The sequence below is a fragment of the Protobothrops mucrosquamatus genome, unplaced genomic scaffold, assembly GCF_001527695.2.
Source record: "Protobothrops mucrosquamatus isolate PMUCROS unplaced genomic scaffold, P.Mucros_1.0 scaffold_149, whole genome shotgun sequence".
NCBI lineage: Eukaryota > Metazoa > Chordata > Lepidosauria > Squamata > Viperidae > Protobothrops > Protobothrops mucrosquamatus.
The window spans coordinates 1,323,196-1,340,267 of NW_015386225.1; the positions used below are offsets into that span (position 1 = coordinate 1,323,196).

At 36.9% G+C, this 17,072-nt stretch overlaps 1 protein-coding gene across 1 annotated transcript in view; it reads left to right on the plus strand.

Annotated features, from left to right (window-relative positions):
* The first annotated feature begins 5,375 nt into the window (after positions 1 to 5,375).
* The window catches only part of LOC107290481 (trifunctional purine biosynthetic protein adenosine-3), a 26,678-nt gene continuing 14,981 nt past the window's right edge, over positions 5,376 to 17,072 (plus strand). The window contains exons 1-11 of the mRNA XM_029284820.1: positions 5,376 to 5,520; positions 6,051 to 6,146; positions 7,436 to 7,610; positions 8,736 to 8,847; positions 9,869 to 9,946; positions 10,845 to 10,970; positions 11,510 to 11,597; positions 12,302 to 12,387; positions 12,786 to 12,954; positions 13,267 to 13,502; positions 14,377 to 14,437. Of these exons, the coding sequence (XP_029140653.1) occupies positions 5,376 to 5,520; positions 6,051 to 6,146; positions 7,436 to 7,610; positions 8,736 to 8,847; positions 9,869 to 9,946; positions 10,845 to 10,970; positions 11,510 to 11,597; positions 12,302 to 12,387; positions 12,786 to 12,954; positions 13,267 to 13,502; positions 14,377 to 14,437 (1,372 nt within the window). The remainder of the gene's footprint in view (positions 5,521 to 6,050; positions 6,147 to 7,435; positions 7,611 to 8,735; positions 8,848 to 9,868; positions 9,947 to 10,844; positions 10,971 to 11,509; positions 11,598 to 12,301; positions 12,388 to 12,785; positions 12,955 to 13,266; positions 13,503 to 14,376; positions 14,438 to 17,072) is intronic.

A 17,072-nucleotide genomic window follows, 5' to 3' on the forward strand; every position in this document is an offset into this window, starting at 1 on the left:
TTTTTCATAATTCAGATTCAGCTGTTCAAATGTTTCTGATACCCACATTCCTTCTGTTAAAAATATCTTTTTGCATACTTATGTACTGCTATAACTGCATGGATTTCTGATCAAACTAGACATTTTCAATCTGAGTGTAGGATCATTTTGGAAATAGTAAAGATCACCAATAAACAGACTGTTTTTTCTTCAGGAAAGTTTTTATTGCAAAAAAAACCCCATACTTATTTTCTATCTTATATATTTAACAAACTTAGGTCATATGCCTATGCTACCTTAAACTATACATATATACATACATACATACATACATACATACATATATGTTTCTAATTTCATTAAAAACACGAATCCTGGGTAGAGTCATATTCTAAAAATGCGACGACCGGGGTGACACGAATGAAATGAACATCAAAGAGGAAGAAGAGGGGGTAGGGACCGTAGGAGGTGATATAGGCGCAGGATATGGCTATGGAGACATGAGAAGGACGACGGAAGGAAAAGGTGAGGGAAGAACATCAAGCCCACAGCCCAACAGGGTGAGAGGGAACAACTGGATATATACGAAGGAAATGAACGGCCAAAGAAGGGGGGGAAGGAATACGCGGGCTCTAGGAGCCTGTGGCGGGGGGATAGATAATAGCATACGTACAAAGAGGGAGATTGGAGGAAGGGAAGTAAGTAACGGAGCAGCAGCCCCAAATAACATCAAGAAAACAGCCAATACACAGTTTAACCAATTAGGACCATTGAGTGGACCGATGACGAGGTCCAGGAGCCGTGCGCAAAAACTGGCCAACACTATAAAGGAGACTCCCATCGACCTGTTTTAAGCCCTGATGATGTCGGTAGTTGACCGACGAAAGCTTGGCATTAGATTAAACGTTTTTAGTTTAAATTTTTTCCTGGTGTTCGTGTTTATTTGTTTTATATAATTTATATAGGCCTATATTTTATTCATACACAACCTATTCTTCTTGGTCACTTGAGCATACATCGAAGTCATTAGCCATCTTCAAATTGGCTTCTGTTACTGTCGGCTCCTGTTCAAAACTGCCGAATCGTTAGCTTAGCAACTTCTCCATCTGAGAAAAGGAAGATGCTTTACCAGCTGGCTGCAGCTTCTCAATGTGGCTGCTGGAGTGGTGAAGCTGCTGGGCTCTGCTTTCCTTTTGGCTTGTCTGCTGCTGGTTTGGTGAAGTCCAAGCCTGCTCCTGCTTTGTCATCACTTGTCTGTTAAGCTGGTGGCTTTTTTTTTTAACTTTCTCAGCTGTAAATTCCTTCTTTCTGCTTTCCTACATGACACAACACACCTATACACCCACACCTATACATCCACCTTTTCCTTTTGAAAACAGGTGTGCTATAAGTGCATTGGGCAATTTAAGCTGCCTTAAAGTCCCAGGGGAGAAAACAAAGGGAAGGGATTACTCATGATGACTTTCCTTCCATGCTGAGTAAGCCAATGCTGAAAAATTCCTTAATGCGTTTACCAGTTTTTGCTGAATGTTGTTGTTAATGGTTTCTTTTAATTTAAGCTTTCATTCAGAGATGTTGAACACGTAAGGCATATTGGAATCTTGGAATTTTGTTTTAGTTTTAAGAAGAGAGATTTCTTTGTGATAAAGGCATATTGGAATCTTGGAATTTTGTTTTAGTTTTAAGAAGAAAGATTTCTTTGTGATAAACTGCTTTAGTATAGATGTTAGATTATACATCCAATGAAGAAAATTAAAGAAGGACCTTATGCAAAAATCCAACTCACATCTGAACATGACTATCCAGATAAATGCTTGCTCATTCTGTCTACAGTCTTAACCTAGTTCCTCCTTTGGTTAAGTAGATAAATAAGAGAAAAATACTGCTATTGTACAGTAGCAATCAGTAAGCTTTTCTTGCAGAAATTTCTAGGCAGGCGTCATCAGAGCAAAGGATAATACCATTCAAAATTCATAAGCATTGTCTGTTCTTAAAAATTGCAGCTTTAGGACATAGTCTGAGTGTCCAGCACTTTTTCTGTAAATGTAGTAATCGGAGCTTCCAGATCTGGACTACAAAAATCCAGATGACTGATAAATTATAACCAAAAGTTAGAGATTTCTGAATCTTTCTGTTGTCATCTAGTAATTTTTTTGCAGATCGGATAGCCCTAATGGTAATAAAATCATATAGAAAAGTGTTACTTCCAGAATTCCCAGCAAAATGTTGGAGGTAAAACAGAGAATTTCAGAAATGTTATTTCAAAACACTTAGATTACAATACAGGTAATCCCCGAGTTATGAACGTTCACTTAATGCTTGTTCAAAGTTACGCGATAAGCGCCCCCTAGTGCTTATGAGCAAGTCCCAAAATTACGAATATTGCAGTACTATGGCAGCCATTCGCCTTTACAAGCGACCGCAGAGGCTCTGCAATATTCATCCTGGTTTTTCCCCCCCTCCCCACCCCGGGTCTCCCTAGGCACTAGGCCTTCAATACTCACCCTGCGAAGATCGAGATCCTTCGCTTTCTTGGCTGCTCCAGGTTTTTGGTGAGTTCGCAGAGAATGGAGGCCTAAAGTAACACAAGATCAAGCAACATCAATGGGGCGAGATCTCATGCTACTGATCTCGGTGATCTCATGGTACGGAGAACAGAACTGAAGCCAGGGGACACTTCCATGTGCCTCCGGAGGCTGGATCGGGGCGTTGGAAGTCTTTTCCAGGCTGCTGCCTCCTGGATCTGAAGCTGGGGGATGCTTCCGTGGCCTTCGGGTGGCCTGATCCAGGCACCGGGGGCCTTCTCCAGGCCACTGCTGCCTGTATCTGAGGCCAGGGGATGTGGCCCTCCGGTGGCCTGTTTCCAGGCAGCAGCAGCCTGGAGAAAACTTCCGGCGCCTGGATTGGGCTGCCAGAATGCCACAGAAGTGTCCCCCAGCCTCAGATCCGGGCGGCAGCGGCCTAAAGAATGCCTCCGATGCCCTGATCCAGCCTCCAAAGGCATGCGGAAGCATCCTCTGGCCTCAGATCCGGGTGGAAGCAGGAACCGCAGCAGAGAGAAGACGGATCTTTTGAAGGTGAGTCTGGCGCAGCAGGAAGGGAGGGGGAAGCATGAGGTATCTTAGTGGTCAGGGAGGCCTTGGGGGCCTGTTCCATCACTAGGCCCTCCATGGCCTTCCCCACCCTGAGATACCTCATGTTCACTTAATGAGCGACGTGCGTCTTAACGAGCAAGGGAGTGATCTCGTTCGAGGTACGAGATTCACTCCCACGGGTTTTCGAGTTATGAGTGGAATGGGCAGGCTGCATTAACTCATAAGTCGAGGACTACCTGTATTGTATCCAGGTCATAAAGAATTAGATAATCACTAGATAATCACTAGATGGCAGGAAGGAGTTCAGGTCTTCTACAGTATATCTCTATGCTGCCATCTACCGACCTTCCTTCCTTCCTTCCTTCCTTCCTTCCTTCCTTCCTTCCTTCCTTCCTTCCTTCCATCCATCCATCCATCCATCCATCCATCCATCCATCCATCCATCCTTTTCAGAAAAGTTAAAATCTCCCAAATTGCTGAAAGTGATTTTTCAAGCTCTGTGTAGAATTCTGAAATTTACTATAAAAGAAAATAATGCACAACCCCAGGTGGACATCTGTCGATGTAAAAAAAAATATATCTCAAAATCTTTCAAGTCAAAAACTTCCTTTAAATGGGAATATAAATTATCTTCAATCTATGGTATTTTTTGTTATTTGTTTTGTTAGGGATGGGGCTTTTTTGAATGACAGTATGATGTAGTGGTTAATGACAGAACCTGTCATTGGGCCTGTCACTGTCTCTCAACCTTAGGATTTCATATACTGGCAGGAAAAGGGCATGAAGATTCAGGACTGTTATTAGAGCATAAAAACAATAACAATGCAAATTAGCAAATAATGTGGGCTAGTTTGAGTGAAACCCAACTGCCAATGTAGTAGCAGTTGCTCAGATCCTACAAACATCTTAATAAGCTAAGTAACTAATAAGCTATTTCCCTATTGTTTCCTGCTGGTTATTTATTATTGTAGGCACATATGCTACATGTAAATTCTGTTCAAGGTTTTATCAGCATTATTTATGAGCAGAGATATATGTAAATAATCTTTCAGTTTTCTGAAAGGATGCAGTTTCTCCTTATATCTTGATTTAAATTACTTGAGGAGAATTGTGTTAAGGGCATCCTTTAAGGCTGATCCATCCTAACACTCCTTCCCAGCTGCTTGCTTTTCCACCTAAAAGTATTTTTTTTTTTTGTAGAGATAAAAAGGCACATTTTATTGCGCTGTGATTAACATATTTGATGGGCAAGAAGTGCAGCAGTGGACTTTAAAGGTCACATTTATAGAGAGCTCCCATTCTTTCTGCCTCAGCATTCATGATGCTTATTTCTAGTTCATTTTTTAAAAAATATCAACAAATGAAGGCACAATGTTATTGACATGCATAAACCTATCTAATCAAGAATAATGTTGGGATAGGCTAATTGCATACCTCCTTTCATAACACACTTTCCAACTGTTTCTTTTCATTCTTGCAATTTCTCTCTGTCCGGTTGCCAGCTTCCATTCCCTGAATGACTTCTTATGAAGTGTCACAACTTAAAAACTTGAGAAAGTTAGTCACTGTATCAGCCTAGGGCAGGGGTAGGCAACCTTGGCTCTTTTATGACTCGTGGACTTCAACTCCCAGAATTCTGGGAGTTGAAGTCCACAAGTCATAAAAGAGCCAAGGTTGCCTACCCCTGGCCTAGGGATTTGGAGGCAATGTGGCTGCCACATTTGTCACCCCATGGATTACCAAATTTGCTTTGGCTGATTTTCCTGGCTATGTGGATGTCCCCTTTTTTCTCTCATCACTCCATCTGTCTCTTTCTGGAAGCGGCATTCTAAGTGGAAGAGGATGACCATATGTCTGGCATGTCTGAACTACGGAAATCTATACAACTGATGTACGGTAGCAACATTACTTTTATGTAACTTCTCCCGGCCATCTAATGAATATGTGCAGCCAGTATGATAGCTCCAGTTTGCTGAAACAAAATACATGGAAGTAACATTAAGAGCAATGTGCACTGCAGGATCTATATATATTTATATATGTCAGTACCTTTTTTGCCCAATTATGTCTTGATTAGTTTCTGATTCCCTTTTATTATAATTTAATTCTTTAGCCAATTCTTTTGCAGTTACTTCATTTAACATGCTTTAAATTATAGAGAAATCAGGACCATTTTCTACTGTTTTTCTATTGCTTGTCTCTAGTGTGCCTATTATCCAAATAAATTTTAAGCTGATTCTCCTTTTTGATGCAGTCTCAAGTCACAAGTCACCATCCATCAGCCTACTAGAACAAGCAAGAATGGCTGATCGAGTGCTTGTGATTGGCAGCGGAGGCAGAGAACATGCACTGGCTTGGAAGCTGGCACAATCTCCACACCTGAAACAAGTACTGGTTGCACCAGGAAATGCCGGAATAGTCAATGATGGGAAAATGTCTAATTCAGGTAAAAAGATTATTATATGACAATGCATTAATATGTTTGAATGCCCCTGGAGAGAAAAATCTATAATTCCTCCCCAAACCATTGTACCACATATTGTACAAAAATAAATGTTTAGGACAATGCATTTGATTCATGATTACACAGAGAAAACAATTTAATATGAATTAAATAGAAAGAGGAGGTAGCTAGATTCATAAAGTCAATTTAGTTAGGTTAGTAAATTAACCCAGTTTTCTGAACCAGTACAATACATTGAATCATAAACTCACCAAACAAGTTGAGTTTGCATCACCCAAGAAGATGCATAAAAATTAATCAGTACTAAAACCAACCAAACTTAGCATGTTGTAAAAAAAAAAAAAGGAAACTCCCCCCCTCCACTTATAAGATTTCTTCAGCCAACTTTTTATATACATTTTTAAAATTATTATTTTCATTAATTGCAAGATTGCTTCTGCTTCCCTTGGGAAGCACAGTTTTCATATTTGGTATCTGGATATTAAAGTATGTGTTTTTAATTTCTATTTCAGGTGTTTTAATTAGCAACCATGCTATCCTTTCCCAGTTCTGCAAAGATCATAACATTGGGTTTGTGATTGCTGGACCAGAAACTTTGCTGGCTGCTGGTAAGGTCTGAACCTCCTCCAAAGCTGAGGATTTGAACTTAGATTAAAATTAATGCCCCAGTCTTGGACTGTAGAATGATGTACAATACTGGACAAGGAGTTCAGTGCTGATACATCATAACTGAATGGCATTATAAGGATTTTATAATAGTTTGATGTAGTTTGCTGTTCTGGAGTACAAGGATGCTTTCAGATGATGTTTTTATCATGTAATTACCATTCCTCATTTGTGAAAATTTATGAGGAGTCCACATAATAGCACCTTACTTTTGCATCCTTCCTACGTTTTCCCACTTCTTTTTTCTGGGGAAAAACTGATTATCTGTTTATCTAGGAACAGTTTGATTCAGTTGGGCCTGAGGAAGTGGACAGGGTCCTTACAACTGTAGTTCAGCCACTTCCTTCTTAGATTCATGCCCCAAATGTGCCAAAGAGATTGATAAGCAAAATCCTACATTTCATTCAGTGTGCATTCCATTTTTACAACCATTAAATGTATATTCATGAATATTCATATAGCCACTGATGACTAATAATGTTGTCTTTAAAAAAGGGCTAACAACAGAATCTTTCCAACAATCTCATTATAATGCTAAATCTAAGGTAACCAATTGTCCTCCTTTAGGGAGGACAGTCCTTTTGTAAGTTCTGTCCTCTCTCGAAAAGTGTCCTCCTACATGTCCTCCTTTTCGATATTTGAAGACTAATCTGTAAATCTCCGTATTCGATCGATGCCGATCCGATCCGTTGCGTGTGATGTGATGTATTTGTATTTGACATGACGATTTGTCAAGGCTCGGTACAGTGTGGCGAGACGCGATTATGAGACGCATGCGCTGTGCACAGAATTGTTTTGAGAGAGTGCGCCGCGCGCAAGTGGCTTTGTTTACTTCTTACCGAACACAACACGGCACACATGCATGCATTAGACTCACTTCTTTCTCAGTGAATATTCAATCATACACAGGTGAGCACAATAGTTCACGTTTTATTAATTCATTATCTATTTAATAATTTCCAAATCTGTATAATTTTATTTACAAGTTTATTCGCTTATGTTATTGTTTCAGTTTTAATAATTAATTTTATTTATTCATATTTTTTTTCTTCAATTTATTTGTGTCCTCCTTCTCATTGTAAAAAAGTTGGTCACCTTACTAAATCAGCCAAACTCTTCCCTTTTCATAGCAATATGTACATTTTAGATGCACTTTGGTTCTGGGACAGTACAATAATATGACATTCAATTATATTCAATTTATCTGAGCCTTTCAGTATTTCATTACTAGGAATTGTTGATGACTTGGTAGCAGCTGGAATTCAGTGTTTTGGCCCTACAGCCAAGGCAGCCCAGTTGGGAACAAATAGATATTTCACTAACATCTTTCTTGATCAGCATGGAATTCCCACAGCAAGATGGAAATCCTTTTCAAATCCTAAAGAAGCATGTGCTTTTATTAACAGGTAAATACTTATTTTCTTTCACTGAAGTATTAAGATTATCTGTTCTATAGGTAGGATCATCACAGAGCAATGATTGTGTTTCTAATCAAATAATTTGATACAGGAGGACCTTACAAGGATTTTAAGACTCTCCGTGTGAAGAATCTTTCCTCTTTTTTATGCCTAATAATATGAAATAACTTACATAACATGACTGAAACATATTTCCAAAATCTGTTCTCATTGGCTAAAAAGAAAAATTTAAGCACACATCAGAAGGAAACATTAGAGAGACACTAGAGACTATTATCACTATTGTCACGCTGTGCAGTAGTGGGAGAGCACACCTCACACCAGTCTTTCTTCCTTCTTGATCAGTTTCTTGAAGCAGATTGCCACATCTCTGAGCATGTTCTACCCCAGTTCTGCAGGTTCACTATGAATGGCCAGTCCATGCAAGTTAGAAGCTAAAAGCTTGACTTTTAAATAACTAAAAGAGTCAGATTGGACAAGTATAGATTTATGTGTCAACATGGCTATTATGAAGTGAAAAGAAAATAGTACTAATATTCCTTGATAAAATAATGTGGAAAAAGTGTTAGAAACAATGTAAACAATCGAAAATATGTTGACGCTAATACATTACTACAATCACTTTGTAAAAAACATTTTATTGAGAATTCTAGCAGATTATTATCTTATGCCAGATCTCAGTCAACATTTAGTCTCGTATGAGGCAGTTTAACCAAGCCCATCCATAAGCTAATAAAATTAAGACTTCCATCTTTCAAAACAGAGGCAGAAGATGTAGATGAGGCTGGAAAAAAAGAATGTTCTATCTGTCTTCTCAGCAAATTTAGAGGTAATTTATTAGGCTTTTCAAGAGGAAGTCTAGGAATAATTGTAATAATTGTGATCCCAGATTGGATCCTGAGACCTCTACTCTTCTATTTTCAAGACTCTACTATTCATATTCACCCTTACTGAAGTATTTACATGATGTTGATCAGAACCGTAAGAGTCCTGAGAATAATGTTGGTCCTTGATTCTGTCATATATAGTTTTCCAGTCTGCAGTTTTACAAAAGGAGACCTTGGATCATATACTGTACATTTTCTTCTAATGTGCTCTTATCTTATTTTAAAGTGCAGATTTTCCTCCACTGGTGATAAAACCTAGTGGTTTCGGTCCTAGAAAAAAAATAGTTCTTGCATCCAACCGAGCAGATGCCTCTAAGGCAGCACAAGATATTCTTCAGGTGACTTACATTTCTATGTAAACGTATTCCCTGTATTCATATTCATATTCATATATAATATTAAGAAAATACTTAAATCACATTATGATTTCAGACAATACGTGAACCCTGAATGTGATTCATTTTGGTTTATAATTGCTTAGTTTAATAGTAAAGTATTATAGCAAGCTTACAGAATTCGGTGAAGTTATGTTGCAAAGTGAATTAGTGAATCAGTGGGCCAAAATTGATTATAAATTACATTTTATGGTGTGTGCTTTTTTTCTGAATATTGATTATATTAAACCTAAATGCAGAGTCAGATCTCTGCTAAATGTTTCTTTGTTTTCTGTGTATTGTCTTCTGACTTCATTGACTTGTGTAATCCAAAAATAGGATAGAAATATTTTAATAAAATAGTCCTGACAAAGAGAAAGGCTTATCTATGATATGGTTAAAATTAAACATCTTCCTAACGGTGGCATCCAATTTAATTGGTGATGCATCCATAAACACAAGTGATGAAGTCTCATCCTATTATAAAAGAATGTTGTAGAGGACATCACCTTTAAAACTCTCACGTAGGAAATATTTTCTGCCTAAAGAAAGCTACCATCTCAGGAACAAAACTTGTAGCTTTTCTGTTACTGCAAGGAAAATTGCAAGGTTTTTTTTTAAAACAAAACAAATCTAAGCTACTTTGGGGCCCAACTTTCCAACGTAATACAGTAGCATTTTTATATGTAGGTATGCTGACATGCATAGTCCCCCATATAATACTATGATTACCTTAAGGCATATTTCTGCAGTCAGCAGGAGTTGGACGCTAATTCTAATTCTATAATTAATTGTGATCATATCAGATAAGAAATTAAGGATTTGACTTATATTGCCCATGAGTAGAATATGCTCTATAAAAAGTTTTATATGGGGAAAATGAAGTGATATTCATAGTGGAAATGCTGTAAAGATGGTTTCTCATAAACAAGGAAGGATGACAAGAAAAAAGATTTGACCATTGGCTATTCTATTTATATTGCAGGACAACATGTGTTATCATTCTGAAGACTCCTCTGAGACAGTTATCATTGAAGAACTTCTTAAAGGGGAAGAATTTTCAGTGTGTTGTTTCATTAAATGTTTGGGTCAGAATTATCATTGTTTGCCTGGGTTACTTTTTACCCTGACTACATATTCTAGTGTGATTATTAACATCAAGAATAAAGCTAGCAGAGTGCTTAGAAAAGTGTTGAGCATTATAGTAGTGCTAAGTATTATTAATTGTAGAAATTCAGATGCAATTAATTTGTTGTATTGGCATATTGGGATTTAAATTCTCATTCTGTTCTCTGGGTAATTAGTCAATCAGTTTAGGTGGTCATAGGACTGCTATGGATAAAATATGTATGTGTATACATATACTGTACATATGCATATGCACATGCGCGTGTGCACACACACACACACACATACAGATATAGACAGATATAGTATACACACAGACACATATACCGTATGCATATGTGGGGAGGGGGCTGAGTGTGAAAGCATATATGAAACTTTTTTAGGGCAATTGAAGTTTTAAAAATATGGTAGTGCCGAGCTTTAACATTTTTAACATTTTCAAGAATTTCATTAGAAAATATTATTAAAAGCCAGAAAAATTATAATTTTAAAAACATTATGGAGGAGGAGTCCTAGAAATGGGTTTGGATATCTTTCTTTTCCTGCATTGCTCCTTCTCCACGTCCACATTCGTGGAGTTCAAAATAAGAAAAAAATGAAGGTTTGTAGATTTAGGGAAGAAGAGGAAGAAAAACAGATGAATAGACAGTTGTGGGGATAATATATACCTCCTTGTTGTGAAACAAACTCTCAGTTAAGAAGTCAGAGTGTAGCTGGAAGGGCTTGTTGAACAGTTTGCTGGTCTGGTGTGTATTAATTGAAATATAAATACAATAAAAATATGAATTGCATTTACCATATAAATAATCCAGACTCCTTTGCTCTCCTTTCAGTATTTATGCTTTGTTGATGGAGCCACTTTTATTCCCATGCCACCAGTTCGGGTCCAGAAGCAGCTGCTGAATGAACATCAGAGTCCAAGCATCATTGAAATAGGAGCCTTTGCCCCTTTTCCTAAGGTGCATCATATTTGGTCCATGGTCTTACATGAAAGATGCCAAGAAGTCCTGTATACTGTAGTCTAGAAATATTTGGTTACTATAGTAAGATTCCTGGGTAAACAATCATTCAACTTTATCTTTTTTAAATGTTCAATGATATTGGTGGCTTTCTTTTTCTAAAGAAACAAATATGTAGTGCACAGAAGACTATGCACTTCATTAAAATATGGAGCCTCTGGCACCAAAGTACAAAGATACTGTACGTTAGCACATGTATACTATATTCTATAATACATGTTTATCTGGGTTGTTTCTGTCTGGCAGGGGAGGAGCAGAGCCTGTGTTTGGTTAAAATGGTATTGACAGTATTGAATGATTCATAAGCATTGGTAATCAATGGCATCTTGACTTCTAAAGCATGCCCTAACTTCTGTTAGGTTGTAATACATATTTGAAAGATATGCTGTTGTATCAAACAGAGTTTGTCCGTGTGTGTTGCTATTGAAGAAAATGTTTAATAGAGAATTCTTAATGTGTTCTTTTCCTTGACTTATTAGGTTCCTGAAGTTCTTCTGGAAAAAATTAAAAGCACGCTCCTTCAACACATTCTTGAAGGTATGAAGCAAGAAGGTTTGTCATACGCAGGTAAGGGGCTATACTTGCTTCTGATATTTTTTTAGGAATTGTTGATTGTACTATAGATTAGGTATGCACAAAGTAGGGCCTCAGGGCTGCAACTATCCCACCCCACTTAGGCCTTGCATGCGATTTCTTAGTTCTTCCAAAACTTACTATTGAAATCTCAGTTCAGACATAACAAGAAAATGAAGGACAAAACAGCCACATTTTATTTGGGGAGGTAGAATTCTGTTGCTTTAAATGGTAAAATAAATAGTAAAATATTAAAGTGGAAACAGCTCCTGACCTTTGGCCTACTGTGCAAAGCCTGAGAGCTGACAGAACTTGTGAATCCTGTTTTAGTCCAGCTGCTTGGTGTGCTTAATTGAATGTCTCTGAAGGAGCTTGTGATGAATAGTTCAGTTTTCCAGAGTTGTCTGGCCTAGTTCTGGAACCCTGGATATGACTCTGGATGATTGTCTTGTTGTTTATGTTGGAGCCCCAATCTACATCAGTTGATTTTCTTGGTTAGCAAAAGATTGCTTTAGGTGTTATTCTATGAAATGTCATGTTGCATGCATCAGGTAAGAACTCATCTGAGAACAAAACTGATTGGGTGGGAGTTCCTGATTAAGAGCACAAATCCTAAATCCACAGGCAAAAAAGACAGATAATATATTGTTTTAGGATATGTAAACAAAATCATTATTTTACCTTTTTTCCCCATGTAGGTGTGCTACAAATAGAATTAATGCTTACTAAACATGGTGTGAAAGTTTTAAGTGTTGGCTGTCATTTTGGTGACCCACAATGCCAGGTAAAGGAGAGGAATATAATTCCAATGAAACACTAAAACAATAAATTAATATTTTGGGTTAGCTTACTTTCTGTTGTGTTTTGTTGTCTAATTTTTTGTACATTAAGGCTGATAATGCCGCATTAGCGTTTGTGAGTTAACAAAGGAGAGGTTGCTTTAACTTCCAGACTATATTAGTATATTTTCTTCCATAGAGCCCAAAGGGAATTTCCACTGCTTTCCTACCGTACTTTGCCATGTTCCCTGAAAATATTATTCCCTATATCAATGCTTACACAGATCCAGTAGATAGACACAAATATAGCATTTGGGAAAACAAAAAAACAACAAAACTGAATTCTGAAGTTAGAACTACTATTGTACTTGTGTTTGATTTTTTTTTTTACATAATTTTGTAGATAATTCTTCAGCTTCTTAAAAGTGATCTTTATGAAGTTATCCAAGCTGCAGTTGCTGGCCAACTCTGCAATTCCATATTGGCTTGGTTAGATAATTGTACTGCTGTGTCAATTTCCATGGAAAATGGCAGCTATCTGCAAGGTCATAAAAAGAGCATAGAAATCACTGGTAAGTTCGTTATTTTTATGTATTTTTACGTCTCAGTCTTTTCTTCTGATATTTGATGATAGTCATGTTCGCTCAAAGAATAGCAAGCATCTGAGAAGCCCCTCTGAGATACAGTGTTCTTAATTATTTGCTAGGTTTGTCTGTTTTCAAGAGTTTCTAAACAGAAACAAATAATTAAATGTGAAGGTTCTTTGTTAGTAGAAAATTTGTCTCCCAGTATCACAGAGTATATAACTGAAGTACAATGGTCACTATTTGTAGAAAATATCGTGAGAAAAATAATGAAGCCAATTATCCTTTTCATTTGTTTAGGGCTTCTTCAGGCTAAAGAGTTAGGCCTTGAAATCTTTCATGGAGCTACTGTAATAAAGGAAGGCAAAATGCTGAGTAATGGAAACAGAATCCTTACAGTAACAGCTGTGAAACAGGACATCATGTCAGCCCTTGAAGATATCTACAAAGGACTAGCAGTCATTTCTATCCAGGGTGCAACCTACGGAAAAGAAACTAGCCATCAAACTATTGCATTCTTCAGACAGTTTGTGTATGTGAACAATGGGAAATAACATGTACTAAGCCAGTGGTGGCGAACCTATGGCATGGGTGCCAGAGGCGGCACTCAGAGCCCTCTCTGTGGGCACGCGCGCAGTCACCCCAGTCCTAGGCCTTTAGTTGGGTTTTATAAAACCTTTTCGCTTTAGGCCTCTGCCGCCGTGTGCAAAAAAAAAAAAAAAAGGTTCAGTCAATTTCAACTTCTTGCAGGAAAAAAAAGATCTGGAATTGATTGGTTGAACTTTTTAGTCCCACCCAGTCTGCTGTTACCACTGCAGCCACGCCCACCCAATGGGCCACGCCCACCCAATGGGCCAAACCCACCCGGCACTCGACGATGCATAAGTGGGTTTTGGGTTGCAGTTTGGGCACTCAGTCTCTAAAAGGTTCACCATCACTGTACTAAGCTATGACTTATGACTTTTTCTAGGATTTTCTTGCAATCGGCATCTTAAACAAAAATGGAGTTGTTCTGAAAATGTATTTATTTTTTATTTATTTTATTTAAGAAAATTTATATGGCCTACTCACTCTCAGTGATTCTGGGCTGCTTACAAAAATAACTTAATAATAAAAAATAGTATAAATATAACATAATAAAATATAAAAAAATGTTTTTATCTCTGAACAACTAAAAAACAAAAACTATATCCATGAACATGGTTTATAAAGGTTCTAATCAATTTATATTATTTCATTAGTACATATTAAAGATATAGAAAAACTACTCAGAGGAATAATATCAATTCCCCTTATTTAACATCTGGCACCATTATCCATTTTTGCTTCTAAATATGGCTGAATTTGGATATACCTCTTGGAAAGTATTAAATTCTACCTGAGGGCTGATGTAACACTATTTTCTTGTAGGAAGCAATGGTGAGGCCTTGGTTAAAGAAATCAAGTTTAGACCCAATAGCTAATTGTCACAGTATCCAATTTCTGTTTCTTCAGCAAATATTGGAACATGCGGTGGCATCTTAACTCCAGACAACATTGAAACTGAGACAGTTTTGGTTTCTGGTGGATGACATACATAAATGTCAATGATGGAATAGAACTATATTGAATCTTTTTACCTGCTCCACAAGCAGTGGCAAACTAGGAGAGCCAGGATTGCAGTCATTGAGCAAAGTGGTCATGTGGCATCTCGCTTAATGACCACTTTACTCAGCAACTGAGATTTCAGGTCCAATTGTGGTCTTAATTGAAGGTCTACCTGTACAGACTTAATACCAATTCATTTCAAATCATAGGCCAAGTACTCCATTCTATTAAAAACCATTATAATATTCAATAAATGTAATTAATTAAATAAGCAATAAGCAATACCAATCAATATAATTGACATTATTTATCACTTATTAATATACACCATTGAGGGGTCCTTGCTGCTGTCTGAGTTTGTGATGATGTTGCCTAGTTGGGTAATTAAATGTCTGCAAGAAAACAACCAAGCTCAGAGAGCACCAAAGACCTCACAATTCAATCCTGAGCTGTGCTGAGCTACAAATATTCTTTTCTATAGATACACCGTTGAACAAAAATAGTTTGTCAATAGTTTTAAGTACAGGAAGTATTACCTTAAGTTTCTTATGTTTTGATGCACAACTTTTTCATTGTTTCTCTGGTTGTAATTTATTTAACAAAAACAGCAATCAGAGTGGTGTTTGATATTTGCTGCATTGTAAATATCAATGTTATGAGTCCTGTAAGTATCTGTTTTATTAATTACAATTGCATTTATTTCTGATTGAGGTCCCCATCATATGAAGATAGAATTTCAGATTCCATAGCATGCAGTATCTTGGATCATTCATCTGTGTTATCCACTGCAAGGGGAACCAAGCTAGGTAAGGGGAGGATGAATGAAATAATTCTCAATGATCTTGGAATTAAAATAAGTTTTTTGTTCAGGGTGAATCAAACAATCCTTGTTTTCACTTAGCTTGGAAGTTCTTCTCTAGTTCTTTGCCCAAGAGTAATTTTCATTTACACACATATACATACACACACATATCCCATCTTTATTATTTTTATAAATAACTCAGCATGACTTTCATGAATCAATAGCAGCAGCAGAGGAGGTTTTCCATTCTCTCATAGGGCTGCATTCTTAGTAAACTGAAATTTCTGGTTATTTAGATAATAAGCCTGGATGTATTTATACCAAGCAACCAGTTGGATGAACTCAGTTAAAGTGGCAAGTTGGAAGACCTGAAAGACCAGGTAAGGGATAGATAGTCATGGAGAAAATCTATACGGTCGTTTGGAGTTGAAAATTACATAATGCATATAATCAGTCTTACATACTATATATGCCAAGAACAAATACATAATAAACATTCCCATTTTCTTTCACACAGCAGAGGGAATGTCTTTTCCAAGATGACCTCTGAAGTTATCCATGAGTATATCATTTAAAAACAAATATGTTTTTCTTTGGAAAATATATCTAGATATAGTTTTAATTGATAGAATTATCAAGGAATCAAGTTCAAGTAATATGAATCCATTAACATGTACTGTACTTAATTGGGTACATCTCCACTTATTAATTTACAATCTTCATATACAGAACCTTGACAAAGGGCAATGTTATAGAATATTCATAATGAAAACTGGTATAAACTGCTTCTATCACCACCACCTCTGTTATTTTGCTTACAGTTCTTTTGCCACTAGGTGACATAGTCGGAGCTGGCCCAGTTTCTTCTGTAGAACTGCCAACATACCTTGATTGTTCCACCTTCGTTTATTGTAGTTATTGAATAGAATATAGAAACAGCTGTTGCGTTATAATACCTGCTACTCAGCTTTCATCTTCCACTAGCCATAGAGTTAGCATCTGCTGTTTACTGTGTGTTTGTACCTGCTATAATCTCAAACAAAAAAGAGGACAAAGTGGCTGAGTTGTAAATGCATTTTTTACAATCATATTTATCATAGAGAAAATCTGTTTTTATATGTAATGTGTCACTAGTTGGAATTGTTTCAGTGAATACTGTAAAATTTTACACTCTTATCCTAGAGAATTTTTTTTTATGTAGGTACTAAATAAATTGGAACATTTTAATATAGTAATGATGCAATTCAGATAAAATAATATGTTCAGGGCATAATGCTGATCAGGCTACTCTTGTGGAAACCTGTTTCTTTCTTTTTTTTAATATTTTTTTATTTTTTAAACCAACAAAACAAAACAAAACATAACACACATACACACACAGTGTATACTCCTTTTTTTTAACAGCAATTTTGTAACGGTAATCTTCTATTATTTACATTTCCCCCCCTTATTCTTCTTTAGAATATTTGTCCTTGTTGTCCCGTTGTTTTTATTATACACACATTTTCCACTTTTGATCTTTCCACATTTATTCTCCTCTATTATTTCTAGTCTCCAACCAGTCATACCACTTGTTCCATATTAGATAGTACTCTGTGTCTTCCTTTTCTTTTATCTCTTTTGTTAATTTGTCCATCTCAGCACAGTCCAGGATTTTTCTTATCACTTCTTCCTCTGATGGTATATTCTCATTTTTCCAGAACTGTGCGTATGCTAT